The 11,331-nt window shown below is 30.3% G+C and overlaps 1 protein-coding gene across 1 annotated transcript in view; it reads left to right on the top strand.

The window, feature by feature from the left end:
- LOC111629776 (multidrug resistance-associated protein 4-like) overlaps positions 1 to 11,331 on the top strand; it is a 105,980-nt gene that overhangs the window by 52,310 nt on the left and 42,339 nt on the right. Inside the window, exons 13-14 of the mRNA XM_023373689.1 lie at positions 9,972 to 10,058; positions 10,121 to 10,217. Of these exons, the coding sequence (XP_023229457.1) occupies positions 9,972 to 10,058; positions 10,121 to 10,217 (184 nt within the window). The remainder of the gene's footprint in view (positions 1 to 9,971; positions 10,059 to 10,120; positions 10,218 to 11,331) is intronic.

Genomic DNA, 11,331 nt, shown 5'->3' with positions numbered 1-11,331 from the left:
AGGTTAGATTTGCTTTTTTCAAAATAGAATTTTTTTTTCAAGTTAAAAGGAAAGATTTAAAATAATTACTCAGATGTATTTACTTTGATTTCCTTCTCTTAAAACTTGCATTTTCTTCTTATCTTTTCATTTTCTGAGAATAATTTTGTGATCTTTCTTCCTTAAATAAAATAGTAGAATTTAGAATATGCTACATAAAATCTCAATACAAAGAAGTGTTAATTGGAATATGCTTATGATACAGAAGAATGGTTACTTATGTAATTATCAATTAAAAAAAATAAATAAATAAAAATAGCAAATATTTACAAATCATGATTTTATTTTAAATATTTAAAAATGTATCGGCTAATTAAAGTAAAGTAAAAGATAACAATGTTACTGTTGTATTTGTGTTAGCTTTATTTTTAGAAGAAATATGTTCAGTGAAATTAAACAAGAATTATTGTAGAAATCCAGACTGAGATTGGCTGGACATATATAAAAAAGGATGGAAAAAAAAACTTAAATTTACACAATTAAGATTACTGGAAATAGAACAAGTTGATAGACAATTATAATTTACACCTTAAAGTCCAGCAATATAAGTTTTTATTAATTAAACAAATATGTTTTCAATCTAATATGAGGTACAAATCAAGTAGGATGACGCTAAAATTAAACCCACCAATGATCTTAATTCTTTTAAATGCTTGGAGGTATTAGATAAATACAATCTAATAGATACAACTATGTTCACTACCATGATGCAGACACTTTAGGAACTGCATGGAAGTCGCTTGATATCTAACTTGGTCAAATTTTAAATGTATAACTAAAAGTTATCAATTTAATATTTATTGGTGATTATTTTTACTTTTAGTTTTTTAAATTTTTTTACTTTGGATTAAAATTTTATATATTCTGTTTTGTATTTTAATTCATTTATTCATTTATTTTATTCAAATTTTACTTGTTCATTAAATGTTAGGTCTTCTTCAGTTGTCAAATACATATTGCATTAGATCAAAATGTTTTTGTTTATTAAGAACTTATATTGCTAGAGTTTCTTTAAGGTGTGAATTTATTTTAATTTTCTTGATATTTCCTCCAGTTTTACATTGAAACTGCTATTTTTATTTTTATTTTCTAGCCAGCACTAGACCTATTAGCTACAGTTTAAGTGTAAAAATGAATAATTTTAGCCTAAATTTACATGATGAAAGTGGAAGCATATATTTATATATATATGTTTATTGCATATGGGCACTACTGACTAAACTGAGGGATCTTAGTCACTTCATAGTCAGCCATAGCTACAGGCCTGCATATATAAAATGAAAAATATGACAACACCCAGTGTTTTAATAATATTTGCTATTATTAAAATGTTATAATTATATAATATATACAAAAATTAGCACAACACTTAATGCTTCTAATATAATAATAATAATAATGATGTTTTTAATATGCTTAATCATTTTGAATAATAGAAATAAATTAAATATACTAAGAGTTTAATCTTTGTTCTATTTTTTTACAATTCCAAATGTAAAAAAAATATTATATGCTAGGCTGTTTGAGGTCAGAATGATGTAAATAAAATAACCACTTTGACAATATAAACAGAGAAGGTTGTTATTCAGCACTTTATTAGTTTATGGAATGAATGATGTTTCCTCTAGTTAAAAATCCAGATTTATTTTATGATATAAATATCAGAAATACTAATGTGCAAAACCTAATAATAATAATATCAATCCAGAAACTTGTCCAGTCTCTTAATTACTGTTATTAAACAATCAGAAATAAAATTTATATTTTCATTCTTAAAGAATTGAATTATTATATTCAGTTTTTATTAATTACATATAAAAATAGATTGCATTTTATATTATTCTGTTTGTTTTTTAGATTTTAATGTATTGTCTTTCTTTTATTTTGATTATTTTTACAATATTTTATATTTATTTTATAAATTTCTTTCTGTAGTATTTTTTACATTACAAATATTAGTCTATGATTTTTTTAAATAGTTTCTTTTTAGAAAGAAACTAAAATATTTATTTAGTTTCAATTGTGTTAACTTCATTTACAAATTTATTTGGAATTTTATACATTTCATTAACAAACATTGATTTTTAAATTTACATTTTATATTTAGTAAAAATACATTTTGGATATATTGCTTTTTCTCTTCATACATAAAAAACATTATTGCTTTTTGACTGATGATAATTTAGATTCTATAGTATATAATGATACCATTCATTAATGATTAAAGTAGTAGTAATTTTTTGCTGAAATAAAGTAAACAAACATTTACCTTTAACAAATTGTTTCTGTTATAGATTACTGATGTTAAAAACTTTAGCATAAGGACCCTCTGCACAATTTATTATTCTAGCCTCTGAAGATATTTAAAGCATCAATTTATAAATGATCAAAAATGTTGTCAGAATTTTGTAAATTCTATAATAGCCTAATATGTTAATTCAAGTTAAAGAAAGAATACTCCTTATATTTTTTACAGATAGCAGTGTATTTAAATTGATAAAACATTCTTCAGACAATATTTTTTTTATGTAGGTTAATTGGAATATACAAAATTGTTTGTGGTCTGTCAATCAAAAAGTTTGAGCACTGCTGCTATCCACAAGTTTCCAGAACGTGTTTTTGAATTCTACCACAAAAGGATGTATTTTGTGGCAGCTATACTGTTAAGCATTTCTTGGTAATCAAAGGCCTTACTTTCAAAATAAGATATTATTATATAGCTGGATATTCCAAAGGTGGCCATTCTCTCATGTTATTCCACAATTTTATAGTACTAATTACAGAAAATGACTGTCCATCTGGAAATAAATTAGAAAATACAAGTTTATAGAAGAAACTGTACAAAAATCTGAAAATTTTTGCATTTAACTTAATTCTATGACATTCTGTGAATATTTTGGACCACTTTATGAATTATATAGCAATATAAATATTTCCTGGCAGATAATAACAATGGAATATTAGTTAAATTTTAGAAGAAAATTTTGCCAATTATTTTCTAGAAATAAAAAATGAAAAGAAAAATGAAATAGGATTTAAGTTTCCTTAAATTTATTTTAAATTTTTATCCGTTTTAAGATATTTTCCCATCAATCATGTAGCACTTTTACTTTCCTGGCTGTTATGTATACGTAACAGAGGAAAGTAATGGAATTGTGTCAGATTTGACCCTCAGAATTTTTTTGCAAATCTCCACATTTTGATATCCCTGAACCCCAAAAAAGTAAAAAAAAAAAAAAAAGACAAAAAATTCTGTGTGCATGTGTTAGTGTTTATTTGGCTTAATATCTCAAGACAGGGTGAAGATAATGAAACAAAATTTGGCACAGTAGCTTGTATATAAAGGGCATTGATGCTATTAAATTTTGGTTGTGAAAGGTCACGGAGATAGAGGGTGGTCACGTGATATATCTCATGAGGGTGACCCCCTCATGAGATATATTAAAGATTTTACTTGTTAACGTTTACAGTGTTTTATAAAACTCTTTTCTACCTTCAAAATTAACTATTTTACTGTTTTATCATTAATAATATAAAAAATTTTTATGGCAAAACTTTATAACAGATGGCACTACACACAAATTTATCTGTACTAATATATACAGTAAAGCAAGAGTGATTGTTTGATTGTTCGTTTGCTAGACATAAGCTTGGAATCTACAGGATCGATTTTTTATAGTTTTTTCTCCATTAGAAAGCTTACGTTATCCAGATAAACAAATTTCTATATTAATTAAGAATAGAAAATGCACGAAAACATTTTTTTTTACCGCGGCTTGTCTGGCATCCTAGTTTGCCAATCCCTTTCGAAACAAGCTGTGTTTTTGTATATCTTATATTTTCGGTTTCAGTTTTAATTCGTGCAGTTTGGGTACTTTAGTATATGCGTTGTTTATATTGCTTGGTCGTTAGTTTCTTATGGTAGTAGTGAAATGTTATCTGAAACTTTTAATTATAAGGAGAAAGAAAATTCCTATCAGTACTTCGTCTCTTCAAATAGGGCTCGAGATGTTCCAAATGTACAGTATCTTCCAAATACATCTCCACACTCAACTCGTTTGGAATACACAGTTTATTCACAAAAATACAATTTATTACTACACTACTCTGTAACGATTTATACACTAACAATCAAGGGTAAGTTGGAATAATCGGGATCCTAATGCCTCTGATCATCCTTTTACTTGTTTACTGGTTCATTCATACATATATAACTCTCTTTAATCCGAAAAAATTACGAGAATTCCGGTAGACTATCTTACAGCATGTAGGTCAGGAATATCCTCTATTGAAGATACAGGGTTACATATACATTTCGGGCTTATCTTTAAGTCCCTTTTCAGTGTTATACAAAAAAACGGTTTTCCACGATTTTTTCTTACAAATCCTTCTACCACACTAATATGACACTTCTGGATTTTTTACATTATTCACCAATCTTTTAAAATGGACATATATCATATTACATTAAAATTCTAAACAATCACTAAAAATTCTCAAAGATACATTTTTAGTATCAAACAGCAGTAGGGTAACGACATTAATATTTTTTCTCAACTCACAGTACATCGTACTTTACATTATAGGGAAAGTTTACCATTTTTACAATGGCCAAACTGTATCTAGATTTAGTTTATCAAACAGCAAGATTACTTTGTTTTTCTCTCGAATTATTATTTTACAAGGAGGAAATTTACTTTGCTTGTATGAAACAAAACTTTTGTGTTTAGGCCTAGAGCATTTTTATGCGTTCACTGTTTTACTATTAATCATACCATTATTTCAAAATAAGAATTAGTCTTATATTGTCAGATATCTACCTACATAAATAGAGTTATTACGATCACTTTTTAGGTGTACGCATATGCGAGTGAGGATGGTTAATAATAATTGCCTAAAAGCAAGTCGCAATTGTCACGAAATACATCCGTGTCAAGAGACCATTGAATGACATACTTTCCAATGTACGTGAGCCACCTTAAATCTTGAGCACCACTCTTCCTGTTGATTTTATCTTTCCTACAAACGCCCAATCTCTTGATTAATTTTTGCATAGGTACCTATAGGGAACGTGGACTACCATAAAACTCGGAATCTTAACTTCTCACCAGTTTCATCCTGTATTTGAAAGCTATCAAACCTTTGGAGCAATGCAAAAAAATTTTGCATAGTTATTGTCTATTTTCTTCCAAAACGTGTATTGCAACTTCAAAAATTGAATCATAACTGATTTTCCTAACCTTTGAGTGATTTTTACTAAATTTTGCATAGAGGTATTAAAAATCTCAGCATGCTGACAGTACTTCTCAGCACTTCTGTTCAAAATCTGAAGCAACTTCTGGTTACTACCAGAAAACTGTACGAGGTGCTGAATATGCCAGCAAACAAGATGGCGGCCACCATGAGATTTGTAAGTGCTAAGTTTTGCGTTGGCAATTTTGTATTTAATTTATATGTGGATAAACGTATCTTGAATAAATTATAATTAGGACAGTACATTCATAAAATATTTTAATATTGCACTATATTTACATATGACATCACGTAATTTCTTTACTTTTTAAATTGTAATCTCAGAGTTGATTTCGTTATTTTTAACGCCTGCAGAAATTAAAAGATCTTCATCTCAATTTTTTTCGAAATATTCATTTTTTATTTAGTTGTTCTCATTAAATAAATTCAAAAATAACTTCAATGTAGCTTGTAAATCCACACCATGCGCCATTTTTTTTTTGTTTTACTTTTGGGATATTTTGGCGGCTAGCGTCTTCTGTCTCGACAACGTCAGCAATTGAGTCACTGTCGGCAGCATCTCACTGAATTGATGCTTAGAATTTGAATATGCTCATAGTTACTCTCTGCCACCATAGAGGAAACCTACCGTACCTTACGAGGAAAAGTCAACTCCATCTTTGAGTTTTCGAACCGCGCTGTGCAATCCGGGCTAGTTTATTATATATGTTATTTTTAAAATGAAATCGTTTAATTAACAACCTGGAAATTTATGCAACTCGTTGCTAGATTTATGTTTATTTTAATACAGATCGATCCAAAACTGCAAAAATATTCAACTTGTTATAATTTATCTACNAAAATACTTAAATTCTTCAACATATTCTGGCGCATTTCTGATAACAAGTGTGACCTTTCGGGTCGGCACCTCCTTAGTGCCCTGTCAGGATTGAAACCACCGTGTTTAACGGAACGTGGAAGCCGAGACGGAGATTACGTCACACCGTCGCGCGAGTGGTCCCGTAGGTGGACAGACGGATTCTTAATGTTAGGTCGAGAGACAGCATGTGGAAGCGACTCGGACTAGACTTAACAATTAACAAGGGTTTATTTAAAAATAAATTGGATAAAGTATTGTCGCGGAGAGAAAGCGTTCACATACGGTTCGCGTGGTGATAAATACCTTTGGTAATTGATATCCCGGTCGGGTCGTGTTGAATCAGAGAACTTATGGGCTTCTACAGCATGTATCCAGGGGTGAAATAGCCAGTCAAAATGTCCCTTTTGATTTATCCAGACTCGATCGTGCACTAACACACACACACACAGAAAAGGTTATCCTATGGGCGACTATTACATGGGTGACTATTTGTTGGACGTCGATTTCTTTTCTCTCCGAGGACTAAAACGGAGACTGACTCTTTTCGGCCGTCTCTGGTGATATTCACGGACGATTTCGGCCGTGCACAGGTTAATAGTTCAAGAGAAAGCGTCATATTGCTTTCGAGAAAATGTAACGGAAGACTTTCTCAGGTTGCTAAGACCAACAATTGTTGCGTAATTCGCGCAATGTTGCTATTAAAGACTAGTTCTAATATAGGAATTTCTGCTATCTCATACAAGTATATTTCAGTAACCTTTAATTTAAGAAACTCACTGAATTACTTTTGTGACCGACAGGTCGGCACCGGATCAGCGATGTCCATGTCATGATTGACACACTGTGTTTTAGAGAACACAGAAATTGCGAGGGCGATTCGTTTCGTTTTACGCGCGAGCGGTCGCATTTCGTGAGGTAGGACGCCCGCGAGACAGCGCGTCCGAAATAAGTGCACACCAGAACTCAATTATAGAAGAATAATACCTATTTATGTAAACTATTTACACAAATACATAGGATAACATAGATTTCCGAGCTTCTATATAGCATCATATAATGGATAAGGCTTATATTAGACTAACATAGTTCATTATGTTTTATTCAATAGTATTAGGTATTATTTTAACGGGTCCCTAGCCGCGCGCGAGAGAGAGTTTATATTTCTACGCGAGGCTATAAATACAGTAGAGCATCGATTATCCGACTCAATTGAAGACTCAGGTTGGTCGGATAACTGAGAAAATCGGATAACCGAAAAGAATGAAAAAAATACATTATTAATAAAGTATATTAGTATATCCCATATAATTAGTATATTAGTATGTCGCTATTAAACTACTTCGCGTTGAATTTCCATCGATGTTAATCCTAACAAATTTTTTTAAAATAATAATCATCGCTATTGTATCGTTAAAAATTATTTTTTAATTATTTTATTGCTCACGAAACAAACAACCATTCGTAATTAGAAAATTAAGTCTCGTTTAAATACTTGCCTCCCTTCTATGGTCGAGTCATGTTGCCAGCTAAAACGCAAAAATTTAACAAAAATAATATTATAGCAGCCAAGACAAAGCCAAATATTGTAGTGCCACATCACTAGCGGACATTTGAAATTTGCCGACTAGAACGATCGGTTAACCGATGTGACGGTTAATCGGGGGTCGGATAATCGATGCTCTACTGTACCTTGTTCCGTCGAATCTTGAATTTCGTCGGACTATAGTTAATCTATTGCAACCGGGTAGAAATGTTGAAGTTCGTTGGGTTGTTGGATGGAGAAATTCGAATGTCCGAAAAGAACAGCTACAGTCTGGGAACAACGGCAGCCGGGATCGGTGGCGGAAGAGATCAGCGGAAGGAGAACATCTGGAATATCCTTTCCCCAGGAGGTGGATCATTGAATTCTCTGTTGCCATCGACTTTATCATCTTTATTTCGGGGGTCTTTCCCTTTTAATTTCGATGCCCTTTTTAGGCAATATCAAGTTTTCCGACAAATAGTGATTTTGTTAGGTTTCCGGTGACACATGCGATGTGTCACCTGGGAAAGGAAGTGACTTCATTGAAAGATACGATCATATTCTCCGACAATTAAATTATTTTTTCGCTGGGAAAATTTTACCACAATTTAACTTTCGATAAATTTAATTTTTTTTTCCATCCAAAAAATTTATTTGTCAAGTTCTGGCTCTCACGCTTTAATTAAGAAGAAATTTTTTAACGAATTTGAAGTGAAAAATTTATTTCTATATTATAATTTACTTACCTAATTTTCTAAAACTATTAAATCTGGCAGAGGTTTCTAACTCATTTGTGATTAAAGGTACTTTTTTGTAAATTTTCATTTAACAAATTTAATAAAATTTTTAACTGGTTAGAGATTTTGGCTTTGTTTTTGATTCGATGTAATTTTTAATAATTTATAAGTATTTTGCCTAATTGTTTGTACTCGACTGAAATTGCTGCTATTTAATTTTAGTGGTGAAAGGTCGAGAGAACTGGGGAGTTAAAGGGGGTCGGGTATATGTCCAGTAGGATCAGAGTGAATGAAGATTTTACTCATTACTAACATTTATACTTCTTGTGATTCCTATTTTCAGTTTCAAAATTAAGCACGTTACGATTTTATAGTTATTAATATTTATTAACTTTCTAAAACCAAATTTCATAACAGACGATGTTACACACATTTTTATTAAGTAATACAAGTAGGCCTATAATTATATAAGTAATCATTTATTAAAATTATAAAACTGAATTCCCGAAATTATATATCATAGCAGCGGTAATCGTTATCTAACACGTTGCTGGAAGTTTTTATTTCAAAACAATGCTTTTTTTCAATCTTTTCATATTTATATTTTATCGATATTTAGCTTCACATAGGTGGAGAATGACAGGTTGTACGAAAATCTAGCAAAGAATTACTTATCTTTTGTGGGAACAGTCGGTGGTGTTGTTTGTAATGATATTTTATTCAAAAAGATACTGTATTACAATTATCATGTTGACTCAGGACATTATCTTCATATATTTGAAGTTTAGACTATTAAAAAAAATATAATATTTTCGAGTCTATCTTTATCCTTTAATCCAAGCACAGAAGTTTTTATCTTTGTTAAGAAGCTTTATTTTTCAAAACCATTGTAACTATTATTTCTGTGGTTGGATTAAAGGATAAAGATAGACTCGAAAATATTATATTTTTGTTCGTAGTCTATACTTCAAATATATGAAGATACTGTATTTATATTTGTAATTATTATAAAATGGCAAAAAGCTTAATTTGTTAAAACGAGGGATATGTTTTATGAAAATTCTTAAATGCTAATAACAAGTAAACTCATCATTAAGTTCTACTTAATTGGAGGTACATACGACCTACTTTATCTATTCACCCCCTCGACCTCTAATCACCAAAACTTAAAAGCATTAATCCCCTAATATACAAACTTCTCTGCAATATTTCAGAAATTTTTGATAAAAAGCTCAGGAGTTATTAAACTTCAAAGAGGGTGAAAAAATCGTGTCCTCCGCGAAACACAAATTCCATACATAAAAACATTATTCTAGAATTTTTGAATTTTTCGACGTTTTAAGGTGTTTTGAATCCAAAAATATAAAAATTTTGGGAGAGTCATTTTATGACTATTTGCCACACTTTCTCTCTGTTATTTATAACATCCGGGAAAGTAAAAATAACTAACCAGGAAGACAACAATCTATAAAACTAATTGTAAGTTTAGATCGCTCCTCCGTAAAGTATCATTTGTTTTGCTGTAAAATCACTTTTTATGATATATTTAAATATCTTCTAGAGCACTATATGTAGATGCAGATATATTCCTGTTCGATGATCCACTAAGTGCTGTCGATGTTCCTGTAGGAAAACATATCTTCGAAAAGTAAATATTTAAATGTTATTTATGGTATAATTGAATATGTTTGAACTTTGTATTTATTTCAGATGCATAATGGAATATTTGAAAGAAAAGATTTGCATCTTAGTTACACATCAAGTACAATTTTTAAACTCTGAAAATAAAGTTTTAGTGTTATGCAAGGTGAATATACTAATTGTTTATTAGTTTTGTTTTGTTAATTATTGTTTTAATTAAAAACTACATTGTGTTTTATTTATCATACATGAACTTTAACATTACTAAGTTCAGAATAACATAAAAAATTAATGAAATTAATTGGATTTTTGAATTAAACCACCATCAAACATATACTCTTTATGTTTTGAAATTCCGATACTGTCGAAACTGATATTGGCATCGATACTTTCGTGGTATCAGGATATCCTTAACTATATGGTGAATGCATGGCAATTATGTCCAATATATAGGCTATCTGCCAATTAATATTATTCTTGAAAAGAATGTATTTATAAGAATAATCTCATGAATGTAATGTGGATGATGTAAATGTGGAGAACACCGCTAGATCGAGTCGGTTGTTTAGTGATTTCAATCTACTCAGACACTGATGAGTTCCAGAACTGTTATATTTTCCTTCCATATATGGCAGTAAATAAAGATTAGTGATTGACACTAATTAAATAATTTATCTGTAAATATACCGATAATCAAATACAGTAGAACCTCGATTATCCGGACTAATTGGGGATGAAGGTAGTCCGGATAAAGGAAAATCCGGATAATCGAAACAAATACTTTAATTTGTCTTTTAATGATAATACAACACGTTTTCTTTGCGATGACATATCGGCAATATTAAAAGTAAATACTGTATTTAAATCGTGATCAAATTTTCAAGAAACAAACGTTCATATTGAATTTGGACTACTACTGACCAACGCTAACAGACTACCTATTGTTTAAAAGGCCCTCTGGTGTCGCAAGAAGACGGATTTTATAAAATAAAAAGCAGTTGAAACTGCATTTTTACGAATAAAAATTTGATAAACTATTTATCGTTTTATGACGAGTAAAATTTTTTCGTCGCGTTCGCGGCTTTTAAGTAATGCATAAACTTTCGAGGCGCGAGGCCCTTCGGACCGCGAGGCGTAGGCGGTGGCCCACGTCGCCCATGCCTTACGCTGCCCTTGGTCATAGAAATGATGTAATTTGAAAATAAATTATTTATAAATACGTATGTCAAGTTATATTTTTATTACGACGTAAAATATATTTAAGAGTTTACGACCACTGT

The sequence above is a fragment of the Centruroides sculpturatus genome, unplaced genomic scaffold (genome assembly GCF_000671375.1).
Source record: "Centruroides sculpturatus isolate CEXI.00-Female unplaced genomic scaffold, Cexi_2.0 scaffold569, whole genome shotgun sequence".
NCBI classification, from domain to species: Eukaryota; Metazoa; Arthropoda; class Arachnida; order Scorpiones; family Buthidae; genus Centruroides; species Centruroides sculpturatus.
The sequence above is the reverse complement of the archived record's forward strand: the minus strand, read 5'-3'. Positions and strand labels throughout refer to the sequence as shown.